This window comes from Vicugna pacos, chromosome 3 (genome assembly GCF_048564905.1).
Source record: "Vicugna pacos chromosome 3, VicPac4, whole genome shotgun sequence".
Classification (NCBI taxonomy): Eukaryota; Metazoa; Chordata; class Mammalia; order Artiodactyla; family Camelidae; genus Vicugna; species Vicugna pacos.
In genome coordinates this window covers 67,123,569-67,143,412 of record NC_132989.1, presented here as the reverse complement: position 1 = coordinate 67,143,412, position 19,844 = coordinate 67,123,569, and the positions used below count along the sequence as shown (strand labels likewise).

General features: G+C 37.7%; 2 protein-coding genes across 4 annotated transcripts in view; one reads left to right on the top strand and one right to left on the bottom strand.

The window, feature by feature from the left end:
* Nucleotides 1-424: 424 nt before the first annotated feature.
* On the bottom strand, nt 425-18,542 carry DHFR (dihydrofolate reductase). 3 transcript variants are annotated; one of them, XM_072958445.1, is made up of 6 exons: nt 18,369-18,542; nt 17,743-17,792; nt 15,653-15,758; nt 10,418-10,544; nt 8,130-8,245; nt 425-567 (listed from the first exon to the last, which is right to left on the bottom strand). In XM_072958445.1, exons 2-6 carry the CDS (start codon nt 17,765-17,767, stop codon nt 489-491), a joined length of 453 nt encoding a protein of 150 aa, XP_072814546.1. In that variant the 5' UTR covers nt 17,768-17,792; nt 18,369-18,542; the 3' UTR covers nt 425-488. The 3 variants fall into 3 exon arrangements, with proteins under 3 accessions (XP_072814546.1, XP_006197675.2, XP_072814547.1); XM_006197613.4 differs by lacking the exon at nt 18,369-18,542 and adding an exon at nt 18,141-18,332; XM_072958446.1 differs by lacking the exon at nt 18,369-18,542 and adding an exon at nt 17,964-18,100.
* The window catches only part of MSH3 (mutS homolog 3), a 137,599-nt gene continuing 136,177 nt past the window's right edge, over nt 18,423-19,844 (top strand). Inside the window, exon 1 of the mRNA XM_072958444.1 lies at nt 18,423-18,685. Within this exon, the coding sequence (XP_072814545.1) occupies nt 18,479-18,685 (207 nt within the window). The 5' untranslated portion in view covers nt 18,423-18,478. The remainder of the gene's footprint in view (nt 18,686-19,844) is intronic.

Below are 19,844 nucleotides of genomic sequence, written 5' to 3'. Positions count from 1 at the left end.
CCCTTTACTATTCCTATGGAATATCCTGGAGTTCTCTACTTACTGATTCTATATCTAAGTGAACAGAACCTTTTTCAGAAGTTGATATACATGGAGTAATTCACAGTCCCTCTTCTGATCTAATTTTAATACCCGAGTTCTGTTTATAATCCATTTCTGACCTTTGGACTCATGTCTAGCCCCTATCTCTACAGGCCCTGGTTTCATCTCATGCTACCAGGCGACTCTCCCACTTTTGTCTGTCTTGATAGATAACTACCCTAGGCAGGTGCCAGTGACCCATTCCTGGCCCTTGAGGAGCATGCAGACAGTTCTAGCAAGAAATGTTTCACAAATGGTATCTGACACAGTCTAGTTAAGACTAATGGGGAATAAAAGCATACTGCTTAGAAATAATTATCCACAGATCTAAAGTCAACAAGTGTTTACAAGAAAAAAATATGTATTTTGGGGGGAAGGGGGAACTTGAAATAGATCAAAAAACATTTTTAATTGTTCTTTTCATATACTTCAAATTTGTACTTAATGCCTTTCTCCTCCTGGACATCAGAAGGAACACCTGGATATCTGTAAAAGAAAAAGATGTATACTTAGATATTGTGCAAATACACTACACATGCAAATAGTATAAAAACATCTCAAACTATACAGAAAGTTAGAAAATGAAAAAGTGTAAGCCTTCCTCCTCTCCTTTTGACTCCTAATTTTTCTCCCCTAAACTAACCACTGTTAGCAGTTTCTTTTAGCAGTTTCTTTTATCTTTTCACTCTATCACCCAGCTAATATGAAATTTCTTAAGAACTTTTTCCAAGTCTTACACTTGGTATCAAATTTCCTGTGTGGGTCAAGGAAAAATAAAATACAACTTTTAGCTGTTAGAGTGGAACTGAAGTTATGTGTGGTGCATGGTAATTCTTGATTTGTTTAATCACTGGACATCACACTAATCTAATTCCCCTGTGTGTGGCTTAATGCAGATCCTTTACCAGCATCACTGCTTATCTGATCTTTTCTACTCCCTAATGTTCATGTAGGTCTGTATTCCCTCCAGCTTCTAAGTCAAAACCCAGGCCCTCTTGTGGTACATACCTAGAAGTGGGGTCGCTGGATCATAGAGCAGCTTTATTTTTGGTATTTTGAGGAATCATCCTCCTCTTTTCCCTAGTGGCTGCATCATTTTACACTCCTACCATGAGTGTACAAGAGTGCCAATTTCTCCACATCCTCACCAAAACCCATCTCTAGGTTTTTTGATAACTGAAGTCAGGCTCTTGAAGAGATACCTGCACTTCCATATTCACAAGAGCCAAGATACAGAAACAATCTAAATGTCTAGTGACAGATGAATGGATACAGAAAATGTGGTATATACATACCATGGAATATCATTCAGCTTTAAAAAAGAAGGAAATCCTGCCATGTGCAACAACATTGATGAACTTGGGGGACCTTAGCTAAGTGGAATAAGTCAGTCACAAAAGAACACATACTGCATGGTTCTACTTCTACCAGATGTCTACCATGGTCAAACTTGTAGAAACAGAGAGTAGAAGGGTAGTTGACAGAGGGTGGAGGAAGGAGGAAACAGAGTAGCTGTTCAAAGGGCATACAAAGTTACAGTTATACAAGGTAAGTTCTGGAGGTCTTCTGTGTAACACCTTGCCGACAGTTAACAAAACTGTATTGTATACTTAAACATTTGTTGAGACTAGATCTCATGTTGTATTTTTAACTATAATAAAAGTTATTTTTCACTGAACCCCTCCACCATCAAAAAACCAAAACCCAGGTCTTCCCGCTGAAGGCTGTTTGACCACTCCCATCGACAACCCTGATCTTGGTACACTTCTACAGTATTGTGCTGACAGGACCCAATATGCTCAAGGTGGGGGTGGGCTCAGGAACACTTGCTTTAATCAGGCTTGTGTTTGACTCTGGCTCTGCTGTGCAACACTTGGCTATCAATAAAGTCTTCATCCTTATAAAGAATTTAGCATTGTGCATGATAATACATTAAGTGCTCTACAAATGTTACCCATTAGTATTTGTTTCATCCCACTTTCTGACATCACTGTAGGCAGAGATAATACAGGAAAAATTTTAAATCTCTTATATCTAACACAATGCTGAATAATAACCTTTTGTTGAGTAATTAGAGATTATGCCATTTTGATAAAAAGTAACTGGAGACATGAAACAACAGCATAATAATGTGTATGGAAAAGAAAAATGTGAATAATTTATATTTCAGAGGAAGAAACTATGTTCCTATTTATTAACCATTTCCTAAGCTGTTTCTGTTCCACTGTTTTAGTAGCTGTATAGTTTTTTCTTTTTTTTAAAGAAATGATTTTACTAGGCCACCTTTAAACCACAATTTTAGTTTCTTTAGATGAATCACCAAAAGCAACATTTACATTTTTTTGTGTGTAAAATTCTCAAGTGTCTCAAGACTGTCAGTTAATAAGATAAAAGCAAGTATCAGTCAAGGTTATTTCTAAAACCATGAATAATAATGACTTAGAAATAACTATGTTATTGGCTGGATACAGTCAGTAGCTATGGTATTAATGGTCATCTTCTCTGTGAAACTACAATTTCATTCTGTTTAAGATTAATTTTACTTTCCACAGCCACACATTCAGTCTGTTTTAATAATGACTATCACTACCTCCTAATCATAATTCCAAACTTCTCTGAAGAACAAACTGTCTAAAAGCCTCCTTTGAGCTCTAAGTCTAACAGGATTTGGAAATGCCACCTATTTGCTATGAACCACCCAGACTCCCTTCTAGAATCTTCAAGCATTAAGGAAGCAAATTAATACGAATAAACGTAAGATCCAGGTGAACTGAGAAAGGATCATGAGAGTAACACAGAGATGATCTGACGGAAGGTCTAAAAGAGAGGTGAACAGAGTTCATGAAACAGGTATCTATATTGACCAAATCAAACTGAAACAAAATGATGACTCTACAGGAAGCACAAGCTCAGGAGGTGGGGAAGGGTGTACAAATGATGTGGACAAATATGCCAGGATCCTGTTGGACAGTCAGGAAATAATGGGAACAGAAGGGGAAATGTCAGCCCACCTAAAACCTACTTCAAGCTGTCCACTGGTCATGGGCATCTGTCCCCGCTCTGAAGCCAACTACTTACTGCTTCAGAGGCCTCTTCTGGTCTTGAATCTTCTTTGGCTAAATGGTCATGTGGAAGGTTGTTAACTAGAGAAAGCCTGTTTGGGGCTCATTAATTGGGAAAACTACTGGTACAAAATATTTTGCCCTGCTGGTTTGGTTGCAGCCTAGTGTGAAATAGTTTGAGATAGAAAGATTTCTTTCAGGCAAGATAAATGAGGGCAGAGCCTTAGAAGACAGGCTGGCATGGTGCTGTCAAAAAAACAAAAAACAAAAAACTGCTTAGACAGTGACCCACTGGGAAAAAAGGGAGATACAAAGTAAAACCATCTTTGTTAATACTCTGCTTTTAGACTTCTACCACTTGTGACTTCATCTACATTTTAATTTATTCTCTTCTTGCTTCACTGTAGTCCCCTTTCATCTTTATTTCATTATACTAGTGCTTTTATTACCAGGAAGTGTGGTGTTAATAAAAGATACTGTGTTTGGACTGAAAACTATGTATAACTACAAGAGGCCTATGGGTGGGCTAATGGTGGTCTAGACTACATGGGTAGCTGTGGGGAAAGAACAAAGGGGAGTAAAGAGTGATCAGAATTCATTTCTGGACAGGAGAGAGCAAGTCTAAGTTGCCCAGTGTCCACTGAGTTGGAAAGAAAGCTCCAGAATTGAGCAGTGTTACACACGGCCAGGAACAAAGTATATTCTTTGCTTCAGGTTTCCTTTTCTTCTATTTCATGAAAGATGGATTTACTACAGATCTCCCTTTATCCCTTAAGGGATTCCCTCCAGCCTATGTTAAAAAGGCTGTTACTATGTTAGCACAGGCTTGAAAGTAAGATGACCATCAAATGCTGCAGTGGAAGAAAGGATTTTTTTGTTTTCTTCCATAGCCTTGTCCATTTTGGAGCAATTTCCTATCTCAATATACTCACATTAAAAATTTTTAAGACACTTAAGAATTAATACTAATCCTTCACAAATTCTTCCAAAATGGAGAAGAGGAGAGAGCACTTCCCAACTCAATTCTGTCATTATCCTGACACCAAAACTAGATGAAGACATTACACAAAGAAACTACAGACCAATATCCTTATGAATATAAATGGAAAAATCTTCAACAAAATATTAACAGACCGAATTCAGCAACCTATAAAAAGCATTATATGCTACTACCAAGTGGGATTTATCCCAAAAATGCAAGGTTGGTTTAGTAGAAAAATTAATGTAATTACCATATTAACAGTGTATTAAGTATTAATTAGTATATTTTGTCTTTTTAAAGACAAAAACCGCATAATCATCTCAATAGACTCAAAATATTTGACAAAGTCCAATACCCTTTCATGATAAAAACACTCAATGGATTAGAAATAGAAGAGATCTTCCTCAATGTGATAAAGGACATGTATGAGAAACCCACAGCTAACATCAGATTTAACGGATGCTTTCCCTCTAAGATCAGGAACAAGACAAGGATGCCTGCTCTTGCCATTTCTACTCAACGTTGTACTGGAGGTTCTAGCCAGGGCAGCTAGGCAAGAAAAAGAAATTAAAAACATCCAGATTAGAAAGGAAGAAGCAGAACTATCTCTATTTGCAAGTGATATATTCTGTATAGAAAACCGGAAGGAATCCATTAACAATTAGAATACATGAGTTCACTGAGGTTGGAGGATAAAAGATCAATGAACAAAAATCAACTATATTTCTATACATTAGCAATAAACAGTCTGAAAATAAAATTAAGAAAACAATTCCATTTATAATAGCATCAAAAAGAACAAAATACTCAAGAATAAGTTTAGCAAAGAAATTAAGGAAGACCTAAATAAAGTGAAAGACATCAAATGTTCATGGTTTGGCAGACTTAATATTACTGTGATGGCAATACTCTCCAAAGTGATCCACAGATACAGTACAATCTCTATCAAAACCCGAGCTCGCTTTTTGGCAGAAATTGACAAGCTGATCATAAAATTCACATGGAAATGCAAAGAACACAAAAGAGTCACAACAACAAAGCTGGAGGACCTGTACTTCCAGATCGCAAAGGTTACTACACAGCTGCAGTTATCAAGACAGTGTGGTACTGGCATAAAGATACACATGTAGGTCGAACAGAACAGAGTGTCCAGAAATAAACCCTCACATTTATGGTCAACTGATTTTTGACAGCCGTGCCAAAACAATTCAATGGGTGGAAAGAATAGTCTTTTCAATAAACAGTGCGAGGACAACTGGATAGCTGCTTACGAAAGAACGAACTTGGACCTCTTCCTTACACAATATGTAAATTAACTCAAACGATCACAGACTTAAATTAAGAGTTAAAACTATATGACTCTTGAAAGAAAACACAGGAATAAATCTCTAAGTTTGGATTAGGTAATGGTTTCTTAAGTATGATACCAATAGGACAAGTGACAAAAGAAAAAAATTAGAAAAATTGGACATCAAAATTAAAAACCTTTGTGATGCAAATGATTATGAAAAACAAAAGATTAATTACAAAAGTGAAAAGAATTCAGATAATGGGAGACAATATTTTCAACTCATATATCTGATAAAGGACCCACACTCAGAATATTCAAAAATATTCTGAAAACTCAATAAGAGAAAGTTTTTTTTTTGCCGTTTTTTAAATGGGCAAAGAATTTGAATAGATATTTTTCCAAAGAAGATATACAAATGTCCAATAAGCACCTGAAAAGATGCTCAACATCATTAGTCATTAGGGAAATACAAATCAAAACCCCAATTGAGATACCGCCTCATACCAGCTAGGATGGCTATAACCAGAAAAGGCAGACAATAACAAGTGTTGGCAACGATATGGAGAAACTGGAATCCTCACTCATTTCTGGTGGGACTGTAAAAAGGCACAGTCACATTATCAAAAGTTCAGCAGTTCCTCGACTTGTTAAACACAGAGTCACCATATGACCCAGTAATTCTTCTTCCAGATTATACCCAAGAGGTATGAAAATATACATCCCCACAAAAACTTGTACATGAATGTTCACAACAGCATTATGTTAGCCAGAGTGGAGATAAACTAAATGTCTACTAATTGGTGAATGGATCAATAAAATGTAAATCCATTACAATGAAATACTTTTTGGCATAAAATACTGGTACCTATTACAATATGGATGACCTTGAGAACGGTATGCTAAGTGAAAGAAGCCAATTCCAAGAAAGACCTCATATGATTCTGTTAATATAAAATATCCACAATAGGCATATCTGTAGAGACCAAAAATAGATTAGTGGTTCTTAGAGCTAGGAGGGGGATGGAGAGCAACTGCTAATGTGTACAGGGTTTGGGGGGGGGTAGTGAAAATGTTCTGACCTTCAGATTATGGTGATGGTTACACAATTCTGAATATACTAAAACTACTGAACTACATACTTTAAATGAGTGAATGTTGTGTGTGTGAATCATTCCTCAGTAAAGATGTTTTAACTTTGCCTTTTCTAAAAGTCAGAGCCATAATTGTATTTGTTTTATCAAGGATCCTGAAGGGTCACAGCTTTGGAAAGAGGTCTGATTGAGAGCAATAGGGTTTGGAAACGTTAATATGTAGCTGATTCACATAGTAATCCATTCTTTTTGTTAGTAAGCAAAGGGAAAGGTAAGAAATGAGAGAGAGCAGAGATTAATATTCATTTAATGTGAGAATCAGCAATGTAAGCAGTACAAGAGAGAATAAGGTGGGACAAAGAAACACAGTTGATTTTTATATAAATATATGTGAAAACAGCAAGTGTGATTTTTCTAAGCAGTTACTTTTGGAGACCATAAGCTAAAGCCTATACTTCAGCTTTTTTAGAGTTCTTAGAATTTTCAGGGTTTTTTTTTTTTTTTTAGAGCTACTTAAAAGCCGGGAAAATCAGTCACACACTTCATTTGATTCAAGGCCATTACCTATTACTCTACAAAGTAATATACTATTATTCTAAAGTTGGGCCATCCATTTATTCTGATTTGGCTCTGATTGTTCTTTTAGGAGGTATTTCTAAAATCAAACTTGCATTCAAAGAATAATGACTGAATTCAACTAAGAATATCTGAAAGAATGCGTTAAGAGCCAGTCTAGAAGTACTGATATAATTAATCTTTTACTCTTCATTGCCAACAGCTGAAAACTAAACATTTTAAACTAAAATGGTTTCAAAATCAGTTTCATGCTAAAATCACAACTGCATAGTAAAGCAAGTGTAACCTCTTCTTCCACCTCCCCCACTGCAGACCGAGTCCCCTCATCTTTCACCAGAACTACTGTAACTGCCCCCCCCCGCTTTACTCCTGTCCCCTCCAGTCCATTCCCCATAAACAGAACTGTGTCACTCTCTATTCAGAACCCTCTAAACCCACACTTGGTCCGATCCCTTTTGGCCTCCCCCTTGCTCACAGTGGCTTTCAGGCTCAGGGAGCATGCCAGGCTTGTTCCTGCTTGCAGGCCTCTGCACTAGCTATTTCTGGTTTCTGGAATGCTCTTCTCAGCTCTTTGCATGGCTGGCTTCTTACTATTTAGATTTCCATGTGGAATCACTCTTCAGAGAGGACTTCTCAGGCTACACAGTATCTACCATATTACAATATTTCAATTCACCAACAGCAACTCTTGATGTTTATCTGCTATTTGCCACCCTCCTCCACTACTATACAGAATGTAATGTCCTGGAGAGGAGTGACAGCACCTGTCTTGGTAAACACTGTATCCCCAGTGCCTAAGGCAATGTCTGATGCTTAATAGCCACAGATCTCATAGAATGAACTAGTGACTACTCTAGATTTCAGTAACATCATTAAATCCTGAACATTCTCAAGTCTGTTAAAGCAGATATCCAAAAATTCCTACAGTATTTGTCTATATAACACATTACTACCTCAAATTCAATCTGAAGAGACATTTTCTTTCCTGTAATTCTTAAGCAGGAAATCCAAAGTTGCTTCAGACAAATTAATAACATTCTACTTACTCTGAAAGAAGTTTGTATTTTCCCAAATCAATTTCTGGAAAAAATGTGTCACTCTCAAATTCCTGCATGATCCTTGTCACAAATAATCTAAGATGGCCTGGCTTGTCCATAGCTTCCTTTGAAACAGAACAAAAGGCATCAATTTCCTTATTTATCTGTGTCAAAAGACATAGAAATTCTAATTTTTTTTGTTCTTATTACATAGTCAAGTTTGTAAGGACATGCTACATAACTTGTTACCTCCAAAGCATGCTATTTAATTAGTTATCCTATTGTTTAGTTTGGGGCCCTGAAAAGTATGACTTAGTTGAGAATGGTACTAATCATTATCAATAATTACAAGGGTGAGTTCAAATATATTCTGGGCTCTAGTTTGCTTACATGAACTCTTTTTTCATTTAAGCATTCAATTTTGTCTTTTGTTCTTATGGTTCTTGTTTAAGAATTAAAACCCGCAAATTATCTAGTTACACTCCATAGAAAAATGTACATATGTATATATGGATAAGATTTCATCTTGGATGAATTTGGATATATGGATATAATTTCATCAAACCTGGACTACTGAAAATCCCAAGGGCATACTTAGTACATTTATATAAAATTTAATAATGCTTTAATTTCTCAGCAGATAGTTATAATGCTAATAGGTGATTTATTCTGTCCCTTATTGCCAATGATTGCATTTGGCCTTATATTGTTAATTGCTTTTCTACTACTGCCTACAGTCCTGTTGACAGTTTCTACAGAAAAAACTGTCCTGGAACAAATACCTTAAAATTCTAATAAAAAGTCAGGAGTTCTAACTGCAACTCTAAGAAAGCAGCAACTCTTGATTTTGAAACAGCTTACAGGAAAATCAAAACCAAAACCAAAAACATATACATATCATTTCAAGTGTTTGTAATCCTTAAAATTCCATGTAAGAGCATAGAACAAATTTTACTTTTTTCAGTACTATGGCTCACATTAAATCATATATTCTCTTGCCAGCCAAATCAATATTCTACCAATTCTTACTCTATGAAGACTAGAAAAAATGAATAGGACTAACCACAGCATCATTTGAAGGTTTGCATGAAAGTTGATGACATGTGGCCTACTTCTTCTGTAAAGCGTCAGCCAGTAAGTATTTTAGGCTTTGTGAACCATAAGATTTCTCAGCTTTGTAGGCAAAAGTAGCCACAGGCAACACTAAACCAATGGATGTGGCTGTGTTCCAAGGAAATTTTATTTACAAAAACAGGCTGGTAGACCTGAATGTTTTACAAGTCACTGTGTGTGAGGTAGGTGGATAATACAAAATTATCATGTAGAGATTGTTTCTTTATTATTTATATATGTATAGATATATCAAATTATATAAATGTATTTAAGTATTTATACTGGTTAAAGAATACATTTTCAAGTGATTAGGGTACTGAATCATTCAAAATGTGATAGTCACTGTTTTCTTAGAAATTCATACTTGGCTGAAAAGATCAAAGGAAAATGTCCATTTTCCCCATTACAAATGGAGAAAATAAGAGGTTGTAGAAACAGGAACCTAAGAAATAGTTTTTATAATCCACCTAGAATTCTGATATACCTCTTCTTTCTAAAATAATTTCAGTGTTTCTGTTACCATAAACCACCAAAGGGTAGAGGCTGATTATTTTTCCTCTCCATAAATGTTAATCTTTCATTAGTGTTACAAAATTCTGTTTACTACCCTCAAAAATTTTTAAAGCTGGAAGTCATTTGCTATCAAGAAAAAGGAATATTTTCTATTTAACATAGCGTCTTCCTTTACGATATGAAATCATATAACACATTCCCTATACTCTCACTTTATATGAAAATCGTTGAGGGAAAGTCTTCTGCTTTTTAACAAGTTCATATACATCTAGTCAGTGTGTATCAACTAGAGCCACAGCCCCTTTTCAGTAAGAGACATATTTATCCTTGAAGTAAATGGGATAGTTCAGTGTACACATCCAGGGAGGAGAAAACAATGCAGTGCAAGCACAGTTCTCAGGAAGGATTTAGAATGTTTTGAAAACTGGAAACAGCAACTATTTTGAATTGAAAAGAGACTGGAATTGACCTAAAGACTTACTTTTACATTTTCATTTAGATTGTATGATAGTTTCAAAAACCGAATAATTCAAATTGACAATATGTCTAACTTACAGGAGAAATAATGTACTTCCTTTGCTCATGGCTTAATTTTTTCAAGTTCAGATAGTAGGGAAGCTGCAAGAAAGAGGGTAGACTATTTCTTCATATTCACAGATAATTTTACTTACCTTATAAACAGAACTCCCCCCCACTATCCAAACCATGTCCACTTTATTTGTTAATTCTGGTTGCTCAATAACTTTTAAGGCATCATCCAGACTGTTGGCAAGAAAATGAGCTCCTTGTGGTGGTTCCCTGAGGTTAAAAGAAAGAATTACACATAGTTTCTATAAAACCCCTTCATACTAGAACTCCAGCAGCCTGACTTTGGGGCTGAGCTACAACTTTTTATGTAGACAATAGATTTTCAAATGGTGGCCGTGGGCTACAAAGGTGTCGGATTCTGGTTCCCTCAGACGAGGGCCGAGTTAAGGCAGAGCCCTCAGACCAGGGCTTTCTGGCCGTGAGTAGCCTCATTTGATTACCCCAGTGTATTACAGAAACATTATTCTTTCTATTGTGCCTGATGGGAAAGAGGATGGCAGAATTCTAGCCCAATTTCCCTGAGGGCTGTTGGGAAAACACTTAAAAACAGAAAAACCCTAGGCTAGAATCACATCCTAACCAGAGCTCAGAAATATGTTCCATTTAAAACCTTTAATACTCAGTCTTTAAAAACATTGATTTCCAAGAGGGGAGGGTATAGCTCAAATGGTAGAGCACATGCCTAGTATGCACTGAGGTTCTGGGTTCAATCCCTAGTACCTCCATTAAAATACATATATATATATATATATATATATATATATACACACACACACACACACACACACATATATATATTTATAAAATAATAATAACAAATAGACCTAATGACCTCCCCCCAGAAAAAATATTTAAAAAAAATTTTAAAAGTATAAAAACAAAACAACAAAAAACCCCCAATTTTTTCCAACTATTAAAGATTGATTCAAACACAACATTGCAAAATCTCTATAACTCAATAAAAAATGTTAAAAAAATTGGTTCAAATATATTTCATCCTCATAATTGAATACTATGTAGTCAATAAAAAATTTATAGAAATTAATCTTCTAATATATCAAGTGGGGAAAAAAAGGCAGGTTACAAAGCGGCGTTATGTGGGAGGACCCTATTTTTATATAACACCTATGGGGCCATTTATTAGATTGAATTTTCGAACCCCTACTTTGCTAGGAGATATACTAGATGCCAGAAGTAGAGATAAAAAAAAAATTGCACTTCCTGCACCAAAAAGATTGGTGCAGGGAGGCAGAAAAGTATGTCAGCAGTGGGGATGTGTGGGAGGATGCTAGATGGCCACAGAATTGTGCGTCATCTGGGTCCAGTGAGAGGGAGGACACTCTCTGGGGTCTGATCCCTCAGCTGAGTCTCAAAGGACATAAAAACATGAGCACAACACAGAAGTGACAGACCACTATAGATATTTTTGAGGCTTACATTAAGGTTATTTAACCCAAGAAAGCTCCAAGAAAATTAAGCAGAGAAGTAATTTGTGATGAGGTTTAAAATAGTAACGGGTAGGACAACAGAGCAAGGTCCTGAGGACAGAAAAAAATGGAGTCTAGAATAAAACGGTGCAGAGGAAGGGATTGAATTTAAAAGCAGGGGATTTTTTTTTGCCTCAAGAGTGAGGGAAGAAAAAGTGATACGTTAAGGTGAAAATGAGTAAATGAGCTTGTTCATTGTGGTCTTGTTAATATTAGTATTTTCTGTAAGCTATAAAACAAGGTAATTTTGCTAAAGTAGCACAGGTGAGGGAGTAGGACCTGACATTTTTAGGGTACCTTCTGTGTGCTAGAAACTTAACATATAAGATTTTAATTAACCCTCAGAATTACCCTAAGAAGTTGTCGTGGGCAGGGACAGTAGAGCTCAGTGGTATAGTGTGTGTTTAGTATGCACAAGGTTCAATCCCCAGCACCTTCACTAAAAATAATAAATAAATAAAATAAACCAAATTACCCATCCCAAGTATTTTTAAAAAGAAAAAAAGAAGTTGTCATTACTAATCCCATTCAGTAGATAAGAAAGTTGAGGTTAAGCTAGGCTTAAAGTTAACAAAGCCTAAAGTGCAAAGGTAATGGGCAGTAGTAAAGAGCAGGTATTAGAAGCCAGGTCGGTAAGTCTTTGCCACACCAAGTACGTTAAGTGGTGGGAGAGAGAACTGCAGCTTTAGGAAGAGGACAAAGTTTTAATCACTGTGGAGAATGAGAGCAAAGCCATAAAAAATTATATAACTTTCATGGATTGAAGACAGTTTACAGTATCTTCTATCAAGCAGGCAATTTTGGATTTTCTAAAGATGCTGTCAAAGTGACAGCACTGCAGTAAAACTTTTTTGATTTTTGATTCCAAAGACTTTAAAAAACTTCTTTATTGAGATATGTCACACATTACACAGTGCACCCTTTTAATGTGTATAACTCAGTGATTATATTTTAAAATTATATTCCTATAGTTGTAGAATCATCATCACTATCCACTTTTAGAACATTTCCATCACCCCTAAAAGAAACCCTGTACCTATTATCAGTCACTCCCTACTCCCAGGCAACCATTAATCTACTTTCTGTCTCTACAGATTTGACTACTCTGGAAATCTCATTTCATGTAAATGGAATCATGTGGCCTTCTGTGTGTGGCTTTTTTATTCAGTATACTGTTTTCAAAGTTCATTCATGTTGTAGCATGTATCAGTACTTCATTCCTTTTATTGTGGAATAATATTCAGTTGCATGGATGTAGCACATTTTGTTTATCCATTTATCCATCAGCTGACGGACATTTGGGATGTTTCCACTTTTTGGCTATTATGAGCAATGCTACTGTGAACATTTGCATAGAACTTTTTGTGTAATCATGTTTTCATTTCTTTTGTGTATATATCAAGGAGTGGAGTTGCTGGGCCATACGATGACTCTATGTCTAACATTTTGAGAAAATGCTTGTTTTCCAAATGTGGCTGCGTAATATTTCTTTTATTACAGTCAGAACCTGATTGATTGTCTAGAAAGCTTTGGAAAAGCATTTTTCCCTATACTTTATTGAGAAAATAGTTGCCCAAAATGACCAGTATCTGGCAGCAAATTTGGGGGTTACCTGGAGGATTCAGTTTCCTCTTACACTGGGGGGTGGTGGTGAAAAACTGAGTATTTCTAAAAACCTGAGAGCAATAGTTATTTTCGTATGTAAATCTCTCCCCTTTTTTTCAGGACCTAGTATGCCCAGCACACAGCAGGTGCTCAGGATGTGTGGAACCGACCAGCAAGTTGGGAAGCAGAAGGAAGGACAAAAAATAAATTCTGTCTCTTTTTCCTAACTGGTATCCCTATTTCCTTGCTGTGCTTGATAACAAAGATTTAAAATTTTCTCTCTGCCATTGAAAAAAAAAAAAAGGGAAATGTACCAACAAATGTGATATATAAATACGTTAAGAAACAACCAAATCCAATTACATACACCACAGGAGGGTCATAAAATGAGACTCATCATTTGAGGAGATATGCTAGCTCAACTGAACAGCTCTCCAACTGAGATTTATGTTTGTTTTAGCTCAAGCTAGCCATAAATAAACTTAAGTAGTATTCAAGAATATGTTATTAAAGAGTCTCTGGGAATGGCAATACAGTTTATGAATTTGGATTCTATCAAGTGAAGAGATAATCAGAATATCCTAGCAACCAAGAGAATGAGAACTGGGGCAGATGGCAAGATGCTCATCAACATATTCCCCATCACCCAAAGGCAATCACTGCAAATATTCTGGTATACTTTCTCCCAGCTTTTAAACCTATACCATTCTAGGTTTGGGAGATCTGGGAAAAAATATATATAAGCCTGAATCTTCTTGGGCTCCAGCTGTGTAGTGTTTTTTTCCCTCCCATGGCTTGATAGTCTTTGATATATGGTTCATTTGGCGAGGCTACAGTACTCAGTTATTTGGATACTAATTTAAGTGTTGCTGTGAAAGTATTTTGTAGATGTGATTAAAGCTGATAATTAGATGACTTTAATCTGGGTGGACCCAATTCAAGGAGTTGAAAGGCCTTAAGAACAGATCTGAGGCTTCTCTGAAAAAGGAATTTTACTTAGTGACAGCAGATTCAGCCCCTGCTGGAGAGTTCCAGCCTGCCCTTCCTGGCCTGCCCTACAGATATTTGGACTTGCCCAGCTGGCCCCCACAATTGTGTGATTCCCTGCAATAAAATTTTTCTTCTTTCCTTCTTTCTTTCTTTCTTTCTTTCTTTCTTTCTTTCTTTCTTTCTTTCTTTCTTTCTATCTATCTATCTATCTATCTATCTATCTATCTATCTATCTATCTTCTACTGGTTTTGCTGCTCTGGTTGAATCCTAATATAGGATACTCCATTCTTTTTGTAATTATATTATTAGCTAAGAAAGAATAATTACCATGCCAATCCCAAACTTCCCCTTTAGGTACAATTCAGGTGAACCCCCAACTCCTCAAAAAAACCCAAACCCTTTGAAGCTGAGGAAATTATTTTAGTGGGCTAGGACCAATATAAACAACAACAAAAAGAAACAAAATAGTAATCAGTGTGCATCACATGAAAAGTAAATGATATGGAAACCTTTTGGTGAAGGTCAAAGCACTGGAGTTGACTTGATGAACAGTCTTAATGCAACTACCTAAACTGTTCCCCTTCCTCACCCCAGGCATTTCCAGGCTTCAGGAACTCTCTCTTCCGATGTTAGACAGTAGATTGGTGGACAGGAAAATTTCTAGTACAGGCCAACAGGAGACACTCCCTAGAATCCCTAAAGAAATGCTTCCATTTCAAAACTTTGAAGTCTTTAACCTTCAGACAGTGGGTAAAGAAGAGAAGTATAAAATACTACTTGGTGTTGTGGTAAACTAGAAATAACAGGGCATTAGATTATGACCAGTTTTTAGCTCATCCTAAAATTTACATCTTATTGCATTCAGAGCTAGGTCCAGAGAGGGAATAATCACTTAATTTTGGCAAGTTCTAAAATATGTATATTTTGATTTTATGTGAGACTAGAAAAAATTGTTAAATTAAATTTTATAACTGATATTTAAATCTACTGAATAATGCTTCAAGGAAACTTGGAAATCTGTTACCATAGTTAGATTTAATGTAACTTTCAAGGTGATGAAACCAATCACTTAAGTAACAGAACAAGTTATTGTCATGTGGCATAAATCACCTTTATGGTATTAAGTGGCTTCATCAATAGTTACATTCCTACTATTTTATTTTGTCATATACTGACCTCTACCATAAGAAATTGGACATGATTTTCTTGTACTAAATTTGTATTTTAGTACTTACTTGAGTTCTCTACTGAGAACTAAATTAATTCTGTCCTTTAAAGGTCGATTCTTCTCTGGAATGGAGAACCAGGTCTTTCTACCCATAATCACCAAATTCTGTTTACCTATAAAATCACATGGATAAGCGTAAGTATATACTTCATCTATACATGCACAGATATAATTGTCATAGTGACACCTAGTGGATCTGCTTTAAAAAATTAAAATTTAAAACAGCTTTACCAAAATTTACTGTTTGTCATCCTTTATCTAAGTCTAGTAACTACTTTTCCCTTTGGCTTTAGCCAACTTACATCCAATATATAATTTTAATCAACTGTAATCATGTATACTGCAGAAGTTAAGAGCAAAGATTCTGGGTCAGAGTGCTCAAATGGAATGTATTCTGTCATCTACTAGGCAAATCATGTTTACCTCCTATGGCTTATTTTCCTTATCTATAAAATGGAGATAACAGTAGTTTATATTTCTAGAGTTACTGTGGGGATTGATGAGTTACAACAATGTTCAGCATCTAATATGTACTGCAGTAACTACTTGATTACTCACATTCGTATACTTTATAGATTTAAGTTAATAGTCTTACTTCTTTAAAGATAGCTGCTTAATATTCCACACAATTAGTTTAAAACATTATCATATGTGCCTCTATGCTTCTCTTTCAAGTAGAACGCTTCCATAAACCTTATACATGCAGCTTCCATTTTTGTTTAATTACTTGGGAGAAAAAAACTTAGGAGTCAGATATCTGGATCAAAGGAGCATACACATTTCTGTGATTCTTGATATGTTCTGACAGACTATCAAAAGGAGTACATGTATCTCTTCGAAAAGAATTATCATTATTTTGATTTTATTTCAACAAAAACACTAACATTTATGAACTACAATTATTAGGACTAATCATTTTTCATGTTTTGCTTCACTACTCATAACCAAATATTACCTCTAAAGGTTGAAAAAAATTTTTTTCCTCCAAGAATAAACAAAAAAACCTCTATAATTCACAGTATCCTTGTACAATATGCACTATTATTTTCAAGGACGGAGCTTTATGTGTTCAATAAGGATATATCAATTATTGAAACTAGAGCCAATAAGTGAGGAATCCTGAGGAAAATGGCACAGACCTTACCTAACAACTCAGGTATGATGAAAGACACAGTGAGACGTTAAAAAAAAAAGTCAAGATATCCTTGGTATCCTCTCAATCATTCATCTAAGAAATAATATATTTACTGAAAACTAGCAAACAGGCCAGGCATGGGATGCTCTTCATATTACCAGATCATACTTAGAATTCTTGAGAGTGGTTTATGTCAATTCTTTAGCTTTCTCTTGCCATTTTGTCTCCACCACTGACCTAAGGGCTAAATCCAAGGACCTTTCATCTGTTATGTTAAAGTTATGCTGCATCTGCTCCTTTCTGACTTAGTTTCCCTGTTTACTCTGCTATTTCTCCTCCAATGAACAGACATACAAGTCTCAGGTTTTAAACGGTCCTCTCCCTCATGCCCATATTCTTTTCCTTGGTTATCCTCTTCTCTCCAATGGCTCAATTCACCTAATTCCCTGAGCCTGAAATTATCCCGGATATCCCAAAAGCACTTCAAAATTGTCATCATTACAGCTGCACACTATTCCCCGCTCCTTGATTCTCCATGTCACCCAGACTCTCAAGCTGAAAATCTGAGAGTTCATCCTTGATGCCTTCCTGCATCACCTTTAACTTCCTGATCTCCAAATCGAGTGTCTTGTAACCCGTTTTTTGCACTTTTATCCTCTCCATTAACATTCAGGCATTATCGTCTCTTCCAGCAGCTATTTCAAAGACTTCTTGGCAAGCGCTAATTTCCACAGAAGCCTCTACTTGGCTGCCAATTCTGCTCAATACCTCACACGCCCACATAAAATTTCAAGAAAAATTTTTCAAAAAAAAAAGAATGTTTAATGTATCTTGGGAACTGCATACACATTTATGTTAAGTCAAAACATGAAAATTTTTTTCTTTTAAGTAAACTTTGAGCTGGTAAACTTGCTCAGGCAAGGCCCTTCGCGAACTTCAATCAGTTAAAAATCCCACATTACCTTCTGCTGAAGAGGCTGTGGTCATTCTCTGGAAATACTTGAATTCATTCCTGCAAGTTAGAGAAACACAGTTACTCAGGACGTGATCCCGCGGTCTTAAGCTCGCGCGCACCCGACAGACGGTGCGCGGGGGGCGTGTCCAGGACTAGGACTTTGCTCTGGGGTAGGACGCCATGGAAAGGCCTCGCCGGGCAGAAGGAGCCGGACGGAAAACAACTTGCCGTCAGGCTCCTGACGCGGACGGAAGCCCAAGTCCAGCTCTAGCCAGCTCAGGTCACGAGTCCGACCCCATCTTCTCGGGGAGTCCGCCACTCGGGCGCGGCAGGGCGCAGGTGCCCGGATCAGCCTGCTCCAGCTCGGATTCCGCACACTCGGCCCACCCCCGGCCCAGCAGGTACCTGAGCGGGGGCCAGGGGAGGTCCCCGTTCTTGCCGATACCCATGTTCTGGGACACAGCAACGATGCAGTTCAGCGGACGAACCATGACAGCGGCAGGCAGCACTTTCCAGCCCTCTCCGGACACACCAAATCCCCGCCAAACTTGGCGCGAAACTTAGGCCCCCGCCTCCCAGCCCCATTGGTACAGGCGACACCCCGCCCTCGCCCCGCCCCACGCCCCGGCGCACCACGGGGTCGCGACGTGCTCGCGCCCGCAGACGGCGGGGAGCTGTGGCCGAGGGTTCACGCTCTTGTCTCTGCTCTGCCGGGTCCCTGGGCCGTCACTCCCTGCCCTGCAATGTCGCGCCGGAAACTGGCCTCTGGCGACGCCTCAGCCGCCGGCCCAGCCTCTCCAAGGCAACCGGTTTTGAGCAAATTCTTCCGGTCTACGGGAAGTCTGAAATCCACGTCTTCCCCTACGGGTGCAGCCGAGAAGGCGGACCCTGACTCTGACTCCGCAGCGCCCCTAGCGTCCACTTTCCCGCCTCAGTTGTCTCCACAGGTGGTGGGTTCGGTCTAGAACGGTGCGGGGCTATTGTGGAGAGGGGGCGGGCAAGGCGGGCGGGGGCGGTGCTTGTGGGTGGAGCGGGAGGAGGCGGTGAGATGACGGGCCAAACGAGAAAGGGGCGCGACTGTGGAAGGAGAGCCAGGAGAAAGGCGGGCCCTCTTCCACCCTAGGCGCGGTTCAAAGATGTTAGGGTAGTGTCACACTTGGGGTGACAGACTGAGGTCACACACGCTCCTAATGCTAGTCCTGAGACAGCAACTCAGGTCTCCTGACCCCCATTCTGATGAAAGTAGAGGCAAAGGATAAATCTTTTAACCTCCATCTTCCCTTTCCCCCATCCCCCTTCCCTTTTTTCTGGATTGAGGGAGGAAGACGAGCTGTATTTAATTTGTATGTGTTTGATTAGGTGACTAGGTGAAAACCCGTTAAATTAGTTTTTAAGGCTGCAGCAGCCTTGCTCAATATTTTAAGCTATTACGGGTAAAAGTCATATTGTGTAGTTCCCCAGTGACTACTCCCCTTGTAGTTTAGCTTGTAAGGTCTGATACATAATTTGGGTGGATAAAGTTTCTTAAGATGGTATAGATACGATATGATGGTTAGTCCTTGGATCCCTTGTGTTGCTTACCACTCGTCAACTGAGTGAAATAAGTAGTTTTTTTTTTTTTTTAGCCCAGGACAGTGCCACAGGGGAAAGCCTAAGGGTGAGCCCTCACTGGGGCTCCCTGTTTCTCAAACTGAAAATGCAGAAGGGGATTGCAGATTGGCTTTTAGGCACCTTTCAAGTTTTAATGCGGGTGACAGCTTGGCTGTTTCAAAATCTTGCTCCTTTCATTTACATTTCTTACATAGAGTGATTGCCCCTCTTTTGTTCTCGTTTTTTGACCATAGTCTACATTTTCATGAATTCACCAGGATTTTATTCTCCACCCACCATTTAGAGGTTATTTGGTGAAGGACTTAAGTTTTTGACAGTTCATAATCAGGTGGCATCTTCGGTAGCGAACATAAGCCAAGTTTGAGTATGAAACAAATTACAATTAGCATTTCAAAAATGATACTGTTCTTTTATTATCTATCTAAATTCACCTTGTCAAACTATTAGTTTTTTTCCTTAAAGACAGTTAACATATGTAAGTAGAGTGATTCAGGTTTT